General features: G+C 44.3%; 1 protein-coding gene across 1 annotated transcript in view; it reads right to left on the reverse strand.

The window, feature by feature from the left end:
- LOC146855860 (vomeronasal type-2 receptor 26-like) overlaps positions 1–18,326 on the reverse strand; it is a 500,093-nt gene that overhangs the window by 57,226 nt on the left and 424,541 nt on the right. The window contains exons 6-7 of the mRNA XM_085651181.1: positions 17,337–17,435; positions 14,506–14,760 (exon numbers count right to left, since the gene is read on the reverse strand). Coding sequence (XP_085507307.1) covers positions 14,506–14,760; positions 17,337–17,435 — 354 coding nt within the window. The remainder of the gene's footprint in view (positions 1–14,505; positions 14,761–17,336; positions 17,436–18,326) is intronic.

Here is an 18,326-nt window from a genome sequence, read left to right on the forward strand (position 1 = left end):
ACCGTTCGCATCGCCCTAACCTGCTCAAGGTTCATGTGACCTCAGTGACAGAGTCACAGCGACTGGATCACTGTTGCTCTAGGGTGTGCTGCTTCGTAGGCCTCCCCGCAAGACTGGAGATGAACTTCAGTATGGACTGTGGTGGACAGGCCTTCAAGGTTAACCCAAAATTGACACCACTAGGGTACACCTGCTTGTGCTAAGACATCAAGCCTTCTAAGGTCTAGTGGGGCCTTCTACGGTCTAGCATGGGAATGTGCTCCCTCAGTACAGTGGTGTGGTGGACTGGTTATGAATGCTGAACCCAGTTCCCCAGTTCCAAATTCGACAGCTCTGGCCATAGTGCCACATCCCCACTGAACACCATACTTGCCCACTGAGAGAAACTCGCACTGCCTTCAGCTATAACCTAATTGTACCCGCTATAAACACTTGGATGTGGCTCAATTCAAATTATGCACTTGATAAGAGTAATATGCTGCCAAAATAAAAAATAAAAGCAACCACTCATAGTGAATGCAAAGCATGTGAAATGTAAGCAGAAACAACATGGTTACCTAAACGATCTCTCACTAACTATTCAGAAATCAGCGAGTGGTTTCACCTGAAAAGTTATGGACATGACTAGAGGGCCCTGAAGGGAACCGTTTCACTGTCCATTGCTTACATCCTTACAAAACGTAAGCAGTATGGTATAAAAAGACCACATCCATAAACACAGAGCCATGGTACACATTGTGTTTTCCAATCCACCCATCAACCAGGTATTGCAGTACCTCCAGGAATGGTACACTCTCCCAACCTGGAAACAACAATGCTGTTCAAAGAAAGACGAGAAAACGAAAGTAGCACTTGACTGGCAAACTCTGTAAAGTGATGCTGGTGTATTTGGATGAAAAAAAAACAATCTGGCCACTTTGCAACCCCTCTGTCTTGCTTTATTTAGTTAGGTATTTAATTCTCATATAATACGTTCTATTTCTCTCCATCCTGCTGCACTTTGGATCAGAAAATTTCAAAAGAAGGGCATTTCTCGGCAGAGCGTTTTTCATTTTTGGATCCATTTCACAGGGAAGCAACTAGAAACACGAGAGTTTTTCATTTTTGGATCCATTTCACAGGGAAGCAACTACAGACACACACGAACGAAGCTGAGCCTCGTGGCATGCCTTTGGCCTTCCATAGTGCCCCCACCCTAACCAAACCCACCGATGCAAAAATTCCCCCTCCCCAGCCCCAAAACTCACCTTTACTCCCCGACGGAGAACAAAGGGGAAACCTCCAATGACGTCAGCGCGGCTCGCGCGCTGACGTCATTGATGACGCGGGGGTGGGGGGCGGGGGGAGGCAGGGGAAGGTCTTCCCCTGCCTTCCCAGTAAAAAAAAAAAGATCGACCACTCACGGGGGGAGCGCCAGCGCTTCCCCCGTGGGTGGGTGCCATGACGAGCTGGACTCGTCATGGGCACAGCGCGACTGTGCTCCATGACGAGTCCAGCTCGTCATGGGCACAGAACGGGTTAATGTGAAAGCGCAGCATGGGGCGCTTGTAAACAACAAGCATTTGCAATGCAATAGGCCTCGTATTTTAGAAACTTTGACCTATTGGTATTGTAAATGACAATGCCTTTCATTATTGCAGGTTTTATAAACACATAAAAAAAGGCATTGTCATTTACAATGCCAATAGCTCAAAATATCACAATTGCGAGACCTATTGCATTACAAATGCTTGTTTTGTATAGTCAATGTTTACATGTGCTTTTTTGTTTTCCATGCCTCCTGCTTGTTGTTGGACCATGTGACTAGTGGCCATTTTGTGTAGGCAGACAGTGTGCTTTTGGCATAGGCCTACATGTGTTATTTGTTGTTGCTATGCCTTCTTGCTGGTGATTGTTGTTACCATGTGGCTGGCAGCCATTTTCTGCAGGAAGCCAGTGTGCTTTCGCCATAGGCCTGCATGTCTTCTTTGTTGTGGCCATGCCTCCTTGCTGCTTGTTTTGACCATGTGGCTGGCGAGCATTTTTTGTAGCCAGCTAGTCATTGTGCTTTGCCATAGGACTTCATGTCTTCTTTGCTCCCCAATCCTATGCCCTCCTGCTCAGTGTTGTTGTTGACCATGTAGCACTGTCTGACAGCCATTTTGTGTGTCCAGCCAGTGTGCCTTTGCCATAGGCTTGCATGAAAAGATGAGATATCAATTTAATAATATACCTTGAGGATAATTTGACTTATTGTTCTTTATTTCTGTCAAATATATATATATTTTTTTATTTTACTTTGTTTTGAATATTTTATTTTAAAATGTTTTGATTGTTCTTTTCTAAAAGTTTGTTTAAAAAATAATTTCTATGCAATTTCTTTAAAATTGTAAATAACTTTTTCCTGTTTTGTCTCAATCGATCCATCATCCATCCATCCACCATAGGTACAAAGCCGTGCAACAGCATTCAATTTTTTAAGTATATATAATTTAGTTTCCTCCTGGACACCCTGGCTGCAGAACACTTTAAAGTGAACATTAGCATCATTAATTTGTGTAATGATGATAATTATTATTCCATTCCCCCCTGGACCACATTGCCTGCCACAGGCGCACACTAACCTCCATTTTTTAAAAGATTACTATTCCATTTACCCATTTAGCTCCATGAGTGTACAGGTGTCTCCTTTAGAACATAATAAACATAAAGGAAAGAGCTATATCATTCTGTATATTGTTTGTTGTATTCTGATGTGGAATATTGGTATGGTGATCTAGTTTGACCTTTAACTGGTTTCCTAAGTTAACAAAACAAACACACTAATATTGCCTTTGTCTGTACTAATTCAAACTGCAAACAATGCCACATTTCGCACTAAGGGGCCAATTATGATGTCGGATGGAAAGCCTCCTCCCGACAGTCAGATTCTTCTAGACCGTGTCGGAACCCATCCGACCGAATTCGGTCAGATTCCAATCCGCCTGCCCGTTTATGATGATCGCAGTCGGATTGGACACCACACGGTCTATCCAAATCGGTTCTGAGTAGCTCTAGGAGTAACCGTGTCAGTCGGAGCCGCATTGTACAGCTCTATGGACGTTTCTGACCGAGCGATTAAGATATCGGTTTCCAACAACCTTTCCGAGTCAGCCTGTCCGACATGAAAAGGCTGTCAAAAAGTGACATTGGGGGCACCTATCAGGGCCCCTTTACCCTGCGGCCTCCGGTTGTGGGCTGAGGGGGTAACTTAGGGACCCCCCGCTGAAACCCTGCACTGTGTCGCACGCACTATGGGGTGCATGTGACAGGGTGCAGAGTTTTCTACACACCCCATTTTCCCCATAGGAACCCGTGTTGCCCGGTGGAACATGGGCTCCTGTAGGAGTCAGTGGGAGTGCGACCCAACAGTGTTAGTTCGCATCGTAATCTGTCTGCCAAAACTGCCGATCATTAGTCATCGGATCCGATTCCGAGAAGGAGTCGGGCGGAAAGTTTCCGACTGACATCCTAATTGGCCCCTAAATGTTTTTCTTGCTAGTTTGCTTTTAGGTGCACAAGAGAAAGACACATCACCAGCAGTACTGCCAAACAGAAGGCCTCTGCAGTCACACGTCAGACCCCAATCACTTCTGCTTGTGCAGCTTGGTGCAACTGCCAACTGAGAACTTTAACAAAGATGGCTCCAAATGAAGATGCTGCCAAGAAAAGGGCTAGTGGGAAGAAACAACTTTCCACCACTGACGGGCCAGCGAGAACCTTTTCCGGCCTCCAGGGAGCAAGCTGGAAGAGCACTCCTGCATCAACAGCACTACCCCAACCTAAGCCCAGGACCATGTCTGTTGGTGAGGCAGCCACTGCAATCATGTCAACGCCGACGAGTAGTGACTTCGAATTGGATTCGTCCCTTTCACAAAGTAGTATACAATTGTTTCAGGAAACAAAGCAAAGTGGACAGCAGCCACAGCCAGCATTAGTACATTTTTCTGATGTTGGAGCAGAACAGGAGGGGGAGCTTCCTTCGGAGCAATAACCTCCTCTTTAAGAATCATTGGCTTTCAGATTTGCAGCAAGGAAAAGGAAGAGTACAGCTCCACCACCTTCTCCAAGCACTGATGATAATGATAGGGACATGGAGTGGACCCAGGCAGAATCCAGGAGACAACAGGAGCGGCAAGAAAAACAAAAAGTTCCTGAAAGACTTAGACTTATGGAAGGGAATGATGAGGAGGATGACGACGATGAGGCAGTCATTGTGGAAGGTGGCACAGAGGAATCTGACATTGCTATTCAACCTGCTCTGAGGCATGTGGCTCAGGTAGCACTGCCACCAGCTCCCATATTTGTAAAGCCCCAGCTGTGACCTGCATTAACCCTACCTCATGAGAAGCAGAAAAGCAATTGACGACTTGCCCACCTACCTCCAGTTCTTCTTCAGAGGGGGAGCACATTGCAATATGGAGCATTTGCAACACGAATGTTCATCGAGTGAAGCCTGGTACACATTATGATGCTGGAGGCCACACGAATGACCCATATGAAAAAACAGCACACAATCAAGTGGTAAGACCACCTTAAAAAAATTGCTGAACGTGATCATGGTGGTGAAGAGAGCTGGGTTACATCATCTACATGTCCAATAACAGTGGAAGGTGATGATGAGGAAGAAGAGGGGGACATCCTCGCGCAAAGCAGCCATGTCACCCCCTCAGCGACTTAAAAATGGCACAAGACTCTGAGTGCGATGGAGACACCACGGCATACAATGACTGCCCCACCATGATGCACATTAAGTCTGCCACCACCATCTACTTCTCAAAAGACTCCTGTGTCAGTGATCCCAGAAGAAAAGAAAATCCAGGCTACTATTACGGGCATTTTTAGGCAGGAGGGACCCTACAAGCGCAATCACCCAACCGCATGTTTCTACAATGGAAATCTGGCAACAATATTAGCGCTGAACCTCCTCCCTTTTTCTTTTGTGGAAGTAGAGGGATTCTTAGAATTTGTGGCAGTCATCTGCCCGAAATGGAAGGTAACAAGTTGGACCTAGTTCGTCAGAGTTCCTGTTCCAGCACTACATCACGATGTGCTGCGGTTGGTTGGACAATCTTTGCAGCAAAGTGTTGTTCACACCATCCACCTGACGACAGACATGTGGACCACTTGCCAGGCAACTGACTACATTTGCATCACTGCACCCTGGATCTCTTTTGTGGGGGTAAAGGAAAAGAAATCTGCAGGTCTTGGTCCTGAAGGAAGTTTTAAGAGTGTTCAGCGGCATGCAACAGTAGCCATGTTCTCCATGAAGAAATCACATACAGCTGTAAACATATTGGGGAGGAATTTAACAGCAAGGTGTATGAATGGCTGGTACCCAGAGGTCTCAGAATTGGATTTGTTGCCATGGACAATGGCAATAACATAGTCAACGCCATGTCAGACAGAGGCTATTTCAGGGTCCTGTGATTGGCCCATTGCATCAACCTGGTGGTGCAAGGCTTCCTAAAAAAGGAAACATAGTCAGCAGCATACTGACCACCTGCAGAAGAATCTGCACTAATTTCCGCCATTCTTTTAAATCTCAGAAACAGTTGCAGATTATTCTGCATAATAATAGAGCACCAGTTAAAGATACAGGAGTTGCCAACACGTTGGAGCTTGACCTATTACATGTTGCAACATCCTTTTGACCAGTACAAACAGATCAATTACTATGTCCTTCAAAGAGGATGAGATGCAATTCGGAAAGCTTTGACCATAGATGGGGACAAATGGGGCCCATCCATGCCTAACACAGATGCTACTCCCTTTTGAGGTTTTCACATGGGAAGTTAGCAAGGAGGGCAGTATAATGTGCCAAGCTATCCTGTTTTTGAATCTCTTACAGAAGCAGGTAAAGAAGCTGTCTGAAAGGTTCGCCCCTGCAGGTGTGAATAAAAGCACAAAAACACACTCCTTGGTTGAGAGCTTAATCCTTTGCTTGGCTTGTAATGGAAGGCTGCAACATGATATCATTGTGTCCAAAGAGTACATCTGTGCCACACTACTTGATCTTACAGTACAAATAAATTATGCCCACTTTCATTCCATTTTCTGAAGGGGGTGTTTCAAAATACAAGAGGTGGATTGTAGAGCAAGCCGGAGACCTAGAAGAAGAACGAATGGAACTTAGCATCCCACCCGCAGTTCTGGGGTGAGGACTTTAAATTCCAAAGAGGGCAGTCTTGTCTCACAGCTGCCAACCACACCATGAAACCAAAACACCGCAACAACAGCAACAGAAGGACTGGACCCAACCTCTGCATTAAATTGGTTTCAATTGGCAGAACTTAAGTCCAGTGGAGAGGCGATGGCAAAACAGATTGAGCAAATGGCAGCACCAATGACCATTCACAGTATATTCAAGGAGTATCTGGATGATCCAAAAGGTCTATGTGTATCAAAATCCATTGATGTACTGGTATGGGAAGAAGCACCAATGGCCAGAGCTCAGCTGGCTGGCAATAAAGTATCTGGCTTGTCCTGTAACCAGTATGTCTGCTGAGTGTGCGTTCAATGTAGCTGGTGCAATTGTCACAGTGAGAAGGACCAGTTTCTCACCCAAAAACTCGTAAAGACTGACTATGATCAAAATGAACCAACATTTTATACCACACAATTACACCTTTCCTGAAACAGCACAGGAGGAGGAGGAAGAGGATGATCGGTTAGAAATTGAATCAAGCTTGTTAGCTGATTGTGAGACGTTGGCCTGGTATATGCTGTCCACTTGTTATAGTGGGCACCTTGCACCAGTCCAAACAACCCCTAATTGATGATAGGTTAAAGACAACCTTTATTGAAAGCTATCCTGGTGGTAGCTATGGAGAGCAGCCTTCAGGCTAAGTCTTGAAGGAATGTAAAGCAGCTTGTTTTACCAGCCTATAATCTCTTGAATGACCAATTGAAAGGCAACCACACTAGGTATATATATAAAATATATGTATTTATTTCTAAACACACCCTACTAGTCTCTTTATGAGGATAGAGGTCCAAACACATAAGTTACACTTCAAATATTACAGTAAAATAGCGCAAATACACGTCAGGCCCTAGGGGCGACCCAAACCATATACTAAAATAGTGGTATAAGAACCACGACTTAACTAGACACAAGGCCTATAGCCTGTAGAATTGCTGGGACCCCAAGGACTGACCCAAGGTAGTGACACAGGGGACCCACGGGGGCCGTGTGCAGTGTGTGTGAACACAGCCGTGAGCTCCCGTTAGCTTCTATGGGGAAAGTCGCGGTTAGATTTTTAAAGATTAGGGACACTTAGAGATGAGCTAGGACCAAACCCTTTTGGACTTAGGAAGTTCTAGGGTCAACACCCAGGGGAGCACCAGAGTACTCGAGTTACCTCACCCAAGGAAGCCGGGTGCATAGGTGTCAAATGGTGTTGGGTCGCGTCATCCTTTTCAATGGGAGCTGGCAAAGAAGTGCTGCTGCCGGGAAGATGCGAAGTGTCCGAAGAGATCCAAGCCTGGATCGAAGTTGAGAAGAACCTGAAAGCTGAGGGGACAGAGTCTGGGTCACTAGCTAGTGACCAGGGGCACGATGGGCCAATGCCCACCGATGTCGGGTGATTTCAGGTGAAGAAGGTGAAGCTTGACTCTTCAGCCACGAGGACCAGGAGATGTCGAGGACAACCAGGAGCTGGATTTGAGCTGTCCCACAAAGGATGTCGAGTGCTGCACCATTGGTGCCCAGATTGGACACAACAAGCCTTGGCAACAGCAACCCACACAGAAAGGAGAAAGATGCTTCGGTGCAGACCAGCAAGGTCTCAGGGTCTCACCACTTGGTGGGGAGTCAGGGCACGTCTGGAGCAGCCAGAAAAGCCCAAGGAAAATCAAAGTTGCCTTCACAGGGACTCACCAGTCAACAGACCAGGGATCGCGAAGGGATCTCGAGAGGAATCACAAAAATGTCAGCCCAAGGGTCACTCGGGGTGACTAGCCTGACAATCTTCAGTGGATTCTCTGCTCGAGGTGGGGCTACAAGTAACCCCAAGCACGACTTCAAGAGACATCGAGAAGTCAATGCACTTGCAAAAGTGTACGGTGACCAGGAGTTCCGGTTCCACATTACTCACAGGGGTTGCGGGTCTCAGCTTTGCTTGGGACTCGGGTCGGACTCAGAGAAGTCTGGAAATCCTCTTCCTGTGTTGCAAAGTCTTCAGCGTCCGGCGGGAGCTTCAGAGATGCAGAACGGCAATTGCTTCATTGGTGCCAGCCAAACAAGGGAGTCACTCCTTGACCCCAAGAGAGATTTCTTCAGTCATCTAGTCGTTAGTAGAGCATCGAAGTTCCAGGATTCAATTGCAGAGTTTTGTCCAGGGATATTTAAAGTCCTGTTACCAGGGGTTCCTTACTTATACCTAAGGAAGGGGTTGGACTAACTCAGGGGACCCACCTATGGGAGGGTTTGGAAAGAGGGGTGGCTACACGCATTTCCTTTGTCCAGTTTTGCACCAGAGTAGAGGCTGGAAGCCCCTGAACCGGTTTGAGCTGGACTATGTACAGGGACACCAAATGTGCCTCCCGTGCAGGACTTCAAAGCACTCTGAGAGTGCTCCCACCCAGCCCCAATACACATCAGCCTGTCTGGGAGGTGGTTACACCTCCCTGTGACAGGAAACCTATTGTCCAGGCCTCCCCTGCCGGAGTTTCGGTCAGCAGCAGGAGGCCAGACCCGTGTCTGTGGCTGCAGCATCCATTTGGGGATGCCAGGGCTCTGTTAAGTTGGTACCGGGTATATCGGTGCTGTCATGTCTCTCCCTCTAGAAGAGTGGGATCATATTCTCACATCAGTTATTGATGTGGGGGTATGACATGTTTCCCTGCAGCCAGTCTAAAGTTAGCATTAACCGTTTTAGTTATAATGCACTTAAGAGTATATGGTCAGGCTGCACCACTGACAACCCCGGAGGATAGATTCCGAAGGCTGCAGAGGGGCTCAGATCATGCCTGGGCGCCCTCTCACATATAACCAAGCACCCTGCCTTCAGGATTGATAAGGCCAACCATAGGGGTGACTGACAAGTTTCTATGTGCAGTGATAGGTGAGATATAGTGAACCTATATCTCAGTGAGGGGTGCATGCACCACCTTACCCAGGCTGCAGTAGCAGACCTGTGGTGTCATTTTGGAGGGCTTTCCAGGGGTGGCATAATACATGCTTCAGCCCCTGGTAGGCCTCTGGGGTACCTATACCCTGGGTACTTAGTATACCATATACTAGGGACTCCCAAGGGTACCCCAGAATCCAATATGGCGTGTACCTAAAGTACATGGAATCAATTTATAAGAGAAAGCAGATAGGCTGGGGACCTGAATAGCAGGTTCCCAGCCAAACTAAGTAAAAAACCATCAAAACACCAGGAAAAAAGTGGGGGCAACCATGTAGTCAGATTCCACCTTCCTACACTGATCAACGTCTGGGTGAGCCACCTGAGTTTTAGTACAAACTCTACTTCCCGGACTAAGTATGCCATTGCCCCTATAGAACTTTTTCATTATTTCTCGTTGAACTTCTATCTTTGCAAAAATAAAACGTAGCTTGTGAAAATTATTATTTTTGTGTCAGATTTATGCTGCCCCACCGTTTTTTAGTCGCATATATTGCCGGATTGCAGTGTGATAAATGTGCATTGAAGAAGCCTCCTCAATTCCTTCATGATATTGGAGACAATGCCTGACCTTATGCATGCCTATTGCCTATCCCTTTTTGCATCACATAGCACTAGCAGGTTGGCCCCAGAAGATCACTGATTTACAAGAGTGCCTGCCAATACCAAATTTCAATGTGTTGCCTGCATCAAAGATGAAACCTAATACCTAAACTACCTGTGCTTGGATTGGAAGGGGTAACTATAACTATTGCAACAGTGAGTGAGTGATTGTGTGAGTGATGATGATTGATGATTCATGATTTGGTGGCTGACATTAAGGAAGGGTGTGTGTTGAACTGTAATGCAGGAACTTTCTTGAGAAGATTGATTTTGCCATGTTTGGGGCCTGAGTGATGGGCATTCATTTTTTTCCTGGTGGTGATTGGCCTTTACAAATTTACTTAGCAGAAATTAATCAACCTGTCTGGTCCACTCCTATGATCCTTCAGTTTTTTTTATCATCAAGGATGGCTGACTCAGAGAGCTGTATGATTTACAAGACTTCTAAATTCCAATTTGTTGCTTGCGCCAAAGGGAAGATAGTGTACCTACCACGTGCTTGAATTGGAACAGGCAACCATTGCACCGATGAGTGATCTGATTCTCGAGTGATTGTGAGTGATGATTGATGATTCATGTGGTGGTTGACAGTGAGGAAGGGTGTGTTGAACTGTAATGCAGGAACTTTCTTGAGATGATTGATTTGCAATGTTTGTAGGTTGAGTGATGGGCGATAATTTATTTCCCTGGAGGTGATTGGCCCTTTCACACTTATCGAGATTTAATTGCAAGGTCCTCTCATTTTTTCTGGTTCTTCAGAGACCAGAACAGTCACTTCAGGAAACACAAATCTATGCAAAATTCTGCAAATTCTGTTTCTCTACTTGTTCTTCATCACTACAGCAGTGCACTACACGTCTGTCTTGCTGGAGTCATGATGACTGGTCTGGGACGGAGTTACTTGGAGTCAGGAGGAGGATGGAAGAACTCAGGGTGGGAGCTGCGTGACTACCTCATCAAGAGCTAGAAGCAAGAAGTTATCTATTTCAGTTCAGAGATAAACCAAGAGTTTAAGGCCTATTACTCAGCTATGTGGAATGGAGAGAGGTGTGTTTATTTGTGAAATGCTGCTGTGAGAGTGTTGAACTTTTGGCAAAAGTGAAACTCTGAGTCCCCCTCTTGTTTTTTTTTGCTTTGCCTCTGAGTCTTCTTGATACACTCCTCATAAAGCTTACCTTCTTGCTGTTCTTCTCATTGACTCTAAAATACAATTTGCTTTACATTCCGCAGGACTTCTAAATCTAGTCTATTACACATAGGAAAGGCAAAAGATGAGCTCAACACTTCTGCTTACCTATTGGACCAGTCCAGAAATGCACTCAACAGTGATTGACATACCCAGTAAACTGCAGATGCACCACCTACTTTTGCAATACAATATCATTTTTGGTTTAACATTCATATTTGAAGAACTGGGTGGGTAGATTCACTTCACTCCCAACATAGAAAACAGACAATTTAGATATCTGATAAGTTGGGTCTTGGGCAGATGGACTGTTTGAATGAATTTGACTGTACTCTGTCATTCTCATTCCTTCGTTTCCTTCTACAACAGATTGATGATGAATGATGAGCTGCTCATTGCCCAGTTTAATGTTGTCCTGTGTAGTGTTTGTTTTTGGAAAACCTTTTCCCAAGTCCCCTTTCTCATCCATTCATCTAACCCCTAACCCTCTTCCCCCAGACCGTATGATTTACTGAGGTGTGGCTTCATTTACACCATCAATGGATTACACACTTGGTGAGGCAGATGTAGCAACACCAACTTACTGCAGGATCTTCTAAGCACTAGCCCACTCTGGCCCCATTTATCCACCTGCGCATGAAAAGTGATCCATGTTTTAGATATTGAACATAAAACAACAGTCGTCAGCATCATTCAGGCCTTGTGTTGAATAACCATATACGCCTAACCTAATCTTGTCCACTACAGACTTTGAGTCCCTTTTTTATGACTCTAGGATCTTGAAACTAAATTACTACTAGCTCCCCATTAGCCAAATTATGTTTTGTTATTTTATCACCATCATGAATTTTTGTTGTGTCATATATGTGTAGTACTCTAGTGGCAATTCTTTGTAAAGCTTTGATATAACCCACTAACCCAGTGTTTTTATTTCCATTCACTTGCCTACAATGGATAATCATTCTGATTAATCCTAGAGTTGGAGCTCACTTGGGTGGAACTGAAAGTGGGACCTCTGTTGTGAAGTTGTGATGCCTTACCTGTTATTGCTTCATCTATATTCAGGTAAAACTACAATGGAGTGAAGTGAACTAGTTAACTTAGTAAGTAAGTGAGTAACCAACTGCTACTATCATTTATCTAGGTTGTTATAGAAAATACAGGTCATGCCATCATCCCCCCTTAATGGTCAAGATAGTCAGAGAGGTATAACTCTATAACTAAGCAGTACACTCTCCCTTACAAGCACATAAACAAGCTGTGTGAAAACTGAAGGAACCAGTTGAAAGTAAAAGTAAAAGAAACTACTTCAGGCATATATTTAGATAAACTATAAATTCCCCCTTTTTTTTTTACAAAGATACTCACTCTCTCCACCCAAACAAGAACCCCACCCCTCTCTCCAAACAATCTGAACTGACCCAAGCCCCAATGCCCCAAATGTCCAAAGAAAGTCAAACACGATCCCAACTCCCTTCCCACCCTCTCCACCCAGCCATGACATGTCCCTCCCACAAAAACAAAACATTAAAAAAAGATCTAGAAGAGGGCATTATGGATGTCAGTCCGGAGCTGGTCCAGGCTCTGCTCCATCGTGGTAAACCGTCTCTCAATGGTGTCCAGCCGCTGCAGGATGCGGTGCAGCAATGGCCTGTTGTCAGTGTGGGAGGGGGTGGCAGTAGTTGGCTGGCACTGGCGATAGGATAACCAAGAGTCTGGAGGCTGAGGAAGATCGGCTGCACTGGGGCTCCTCCTCCTCTTTCAGGACCACCAGCCACCGGTGTTCTTGCTGGAAATTCTCTACCGCCGCAGATTGGCCGCTGTCTCCTGCGTGTTGGGTCCTACGGATAGACCAGTAGGAATAGCTATCTGCTGTAATAGACGTTGGGGAAAATGATTGACTGCCCTACAGGGAAAGGAATGGGATATATGTAGATTGTATGTGGCACTTTCATCACAGTGCATCTCATAAACCAAACTTGACATCAAATCATGCACTTACTCACACTTTCCTCACTAGCCTCACCCATCATCACATATTATTTAAAACAAATTCATTCGCTGGGCATTAAGTAAGGAAAGGAAACTTGACTTACTCTACTGCAGGGTAGGGTAGAGGGATTAGTTGGGTAGGTGAAAGGATTACCAGCACACTGAAGTTGGTACCAAAGGTACATTTAATCATTCGGCTACACTGAGTGGCAGGCAGCAACTCCTGGTCTCAAAACCCACCCTTAAATTCCACACTCTCTGCAATCCAGCGTTGAAGACACGCGCTGAAGTGAATAATACGAACCCCACATATCCCCTTTCCTAAAATGCAAAAAGATAAAGCAATAACCAAATACAACTGACACTGTTAATATAAATGAAAAACACAACAAGGGAAAACCTGCAAAAGTAAATGAGACAGAACAAACAGAAACATAATGTTTGGCATACAATATGCCTAATGGAAACAAACTAAGAAGTTATACAATACAGTGTATTCAATATGTAAGGTTCCAGTGAATGCATAGAGACCATCCCTAGCATGTAAACAGGGGCACCTATATTTACATTACAAATTCACTAAATCTTTTAGGTGCACATTCTCTGCCACCACCACATCATCCTTTACCTCTCTCACTAACATGGAAGATGAAAACCTAGAAAGACCTTTCCTAACATGCCAAGGAATAAGAACTCTCACTAGATCAGAAAAACACACTTCATTATTTCTTTTGTGACTGACATCACTCTTAGCGCGATACTTTTCCTGAACACGCCTACACACATCCAACACACTTCCCACCTTTCACTGTCAAGGGTCTTTTTCCCCATCCAGTCTCTGTTCAACCGGGTATATGCATCTCTGCCTCTAAGTAAAGAAAACTGAGACATCCCTGTACTGATATGCTGAGTCGTTCTTATGGCCCACAACATGTCATGGATAACTTTTTTCCAATCCATGATTAGAGCTAGCTGAAGCTGATCCTTGATTACACAATTCACTCTTTCCACAAGGCCAATACTGTGGGGGTGATATAAAGATATTCTCATGTGTTCGATGCCAATATACCTGAGGAAATCACTAATTTCTTTGCATACCATTGTCCGTCACTAACTCGCAGGAAAACCTTCTCTGATAAACACCTCCTGAAAGAAGTTAACAATAACTCTTGAATTGACACAATTAACCAATTTCACATCAGTCCATTTGGACATGTAGTCCACCAACACAACAACATACTTAGGTGAACTCCCCAGAACCCCAAAAGGTCCACATATGGCAAAAGCTAGCTTGTGCCATGGCACACCATTACTGACTACAGCCAAAACTGGTGATGGCACGGTAACTTGTGACTTGTCTCTTAAAAGACATACATTGCATTCCCTCACATAGTGTTCCACAGCCCTCTTTATCCCCGGCCACATAAAAAACCTCTCAGATTCTACACTTCATTAATTGCATGTCAATGTGCCCTTCATGAGCAAATTCCAGAATTTTGGATCGCATGCCTTTGAGCACTACCAACCACTCACATCTCAATAAAACTCCCCCAACAAGAGTCAACTCATTACCAGATCTCCAAAATGAAATCATTGCCTCCTCCAAGTAATGTGCATATGGCCACCGACCCATCACACACTTGACTACTTTCTGCAGCACCTCATTATCACCAGAAGCAGTGCGCCACTCCTTTTCAGATAACTTCCCATCAGTGTTGGTACTCACAGAACACACAAACTCCACATCATCCTCATTGTCCATGTCCTTATTAACCTCCTCCTTTACCAAGGGGCGCGACAAACAATTGGCTGCAATTTTGCGGACTCCTGGAACAAATTGCAATTTATAATGATATTCCTGCATACGGTACTGCCACTTCGCAATACGCGGAGTTGCTCTACCGCCATTGCCAGTTTTGAATAGCTCCACTAGTGGCTTTTAATCAGTGCGGAGAATGGATTGATTGCCTAACACAACATTTCTAAAGTAATGAACCCCCCCACCACAAACCCAAGGCTTCTTTTTCAATGTTGGAATAAGAAGATTCAGCACCACGACGCGCCCTAGTTGTGAAAGCTATAATTTCTTCCTTGCCGTCACTTCTTTTCTACATTAAGACCACAACCAAACCATGGTTACTGGCATTAGTAGTGTTGATACACATATCATGGGTGTCAAAAGGCTTTTTTATTAGGTCAAAAACACTCTAACACTCAGCACTCCATTCATATTTTACTTCTATTCTCAACAGTTCACGCAAACACAGTATTTCTAGCAAAATTACTGACAAATTTGGCATAGTATTCCATTAAACCTAGAAATAAACTAAGCTGATCCTTGCCACTAGGTGCAGGTGCACTCTCAATTGTCTTTAAAAGTTTTATCTTTGGCTCAATTCCCTTACTCGAACATAATGTCCCAGATAATCCACACCATCGCAACAAAAGCTGCACTTGTCTTTCAGTCAAACCAGACACATTCAAAATCGCCAGCACTTTATACAATCTTTCATCTTGCTCATTATTATTATTTCCATAGACTAAAATATTGTCTTGGAGGGCACAACACTCCATGCATGTCCTTGAAAAAATTGTTCATCAGTCTCTGAAACACAGATGATGCTGACCTGACTCCGAATGGCATCTGTCTGTTATGGAAGGCTCCTTCAGGAGTAACGAAGGAAGTCAGATGTCTTGACTCCTCTCATAACTCCTGGTGGTAAGCCGCTGTAGTTGTCGATTGACCCATATGTTGGAATTCAATTCCCGCAAGTCAACACATAATCTTAAGGTCATATCAGATTTGTGTGCTAAAACGACCAGGGCCAACCACTTCGACCCTTCGATTGGTTCTAAATCAGAGTTGAGCTCATGCCTAAGAGTGGAATGTGCCTCTCCTTATGTACTTTAGGTACCACATTTTCCTTTAGAACAATGTGGTGCTTCAATCCTTTAAGTTTTTCAAGGGTATGTGTTAAAACACCAGGATACTTAGCCACTCACCTACACTCATCCACAATGCACACCACATGGCTGCACATTTCCAACAAACGTTGTCTGGACGGAACTGGTTCTGGATGATTGGGATGCAGAATTATATCCAAATTTCCCTGCTCATTCCATCCCAACAAATTTTAACCGCCTATTGCCACAAATACTGCGCCATTGGACATTTTGTTGTCAAACCCCAAATTAGCTTCAAATTGGCCCAAAACTTTTACCTTTTTACCACCATACGCAAAACTTTTGACAAGCAACTCACATAGACATAGAATACTCAATCTGGCGAAGTCAGTCTCCCCAATCAATGTACATGACAAACCCGAATCAGCCATCACTGTTACTTTGACATTGTTTATTGTGATATCACAGATTGGAGGCTTCCTTTAATCCACATTATGCATGGCTGAAACTACACATTCGTCATGGAGTGATAAAGACAGCAATAATATCGTCCTCATCAGATGCACCGTCTTCAATGGATTGAACAATAGTGTCACCCCGCCCTTTTTGACCTTTGTATGATTACACACTCTTGCAAAATGGCCTTGTTTTCTGCACCTAAAACACATTACATTTGCAGCTAGAAAATGCTTAGCAGTGCTTACATGCATTTGGATTCAACATCCGAAACACAACACATCAACATGGTCACTGGATGTTTTGACATTCACCTGGGTATTGCTCACACGTGTTTGACATGTATGGACACTTCCACTCATCTTCTTCATACAATGTTGGGGGTGCTCAGTACTTTTTGCAACAGTTAACACCACTTCCAGGCTTGGATATTCAGTTGACAACAATCTTTCTTGAATTTTTTTACTGTTAGTTTTTTTCGATTAACTGGTCCCTTATAATTTTATCTTTAAGATAATGATAGTTGCACGTTATGGCCAATGTGCGTAACGCAGCTAGTAAATAGTCAAAGTGTTCTCCAGGCGCTTGGTAATGCTGCAAGAATTTGTGCCGTTCTAACACTACATTCTTCTTGAGATTGAACCTGTTATTCAAAGTATATACTGTGGTGGAATATTCTTCAACTGCTTCGGCATCGCCATCTTCACCAGAGCTGACACATACCATGGCAGTTTCTAAGGGTAGTGTATTAGGAATGCTCCTGCCTTTTGCACCTAAATTATGTATTAATAGAGCTTTATTTTTCTTTGAAGTAAATATATCTCCGTCAGTGGCTTCTAAATATGCTTCTAAATAAGTTTCCAATGCCTCGTGCCATTGTTCCCCACTCATGGGTGAGGTGTTTGGAACCATTAGAAATGAAGGGGGTGAAGAAGAACTCAGCACCAACATTCTAAAATGTATCCCAAGATTCTACCCTAAGCCCACGACAATCATAACAAGACCCAACACTAGGGAAATAATCAATAAATAATAGGACTTACTGGGGTTAGCAGAGCCCTCTGCAGCAGTGCTGGTGGTCGGAGCCTCCTGACCAGCTTCTCCCAGACCCTCGACAACATTCCTCTTCTTCCCCTTGGGTGCTGATGTAAGAAATGAATAAGATAAAATAAAAACAGATTAGTTAATCTCCACAAAATTATTATAACAGGCAAATGCAGTCACATAATTGTACTTCTAGTTTCAAGTCTGTCAATTATCGTTGATTTGCCCATACTAATCCTTAAATCCTTATTCCAAATTTCCTTAACAAAAGCTACATTTGGAAGTAATGCATTGCAGTGAATGATCTTTGATTCTATTCTCATTTCTCAATCTCAAGTTCAACCCCCTTGATGGACCAACTCAGTTCCCCTTATTTGCAATGCATAGATGCATACAAAATATCGCTGCTAGCTTGTGACTGTACTAGCTGCATAAACAAAGTCACTGAGATAACGCTAACTCACTGATATCACTGCTATCACTGCTTTCACTGCTATCACTGATTCACTATGGTGACAAGAGGACAGTCTGCAATGGATTCTTAATTGATCAGCCAAAGCAGACGCCAATGATGAGTGCAATTAGGTAGCGCTGCTGAGCACCTGCCTAGCCAAAACTAGAAAATGGATCACATAATAAACTAAACGTAACTTACCTCTGAGTGTGAGCAGCATGCTATTTGGAAAAGAAATGTTAGCATTGTAGAGCACAACAAATAATTAATACTCACAAGTTCAGGTATCTTGACGCGCAGCAGGTCCAGTAGGTCCTGTTTGTGATTCAAGATATCCACCCAGTGGTGTGACAGCTGCTGCACGGTGCACCTAACCTGGCTTGTGCGCCGCACCCACCGGGGCACCCTCCCTCAGAGCAGCCATCATTCCCGCAGGTGGTATTAGCTACCAGGCTCACCGCCTGCTACCAGCATGCAGGGGAGGTGGTGATGCACAAAAAAAAACAGCGCTGCTACCTCCTCCTCACTAAAGACA

This window comes from Triturus cristatus, chromosome 4_1, assembly GCF_964204655.1.
Source record: "Triturus cristatus chromosome 4_1, aTriCri1.1, whole genome shotgun sequence".
Lineage (NCBI taxonomy): Eukaryota > Metazoa > Chordata > Amphibia > Caudata > Salamandridae > Triturus > Triturus cristatus.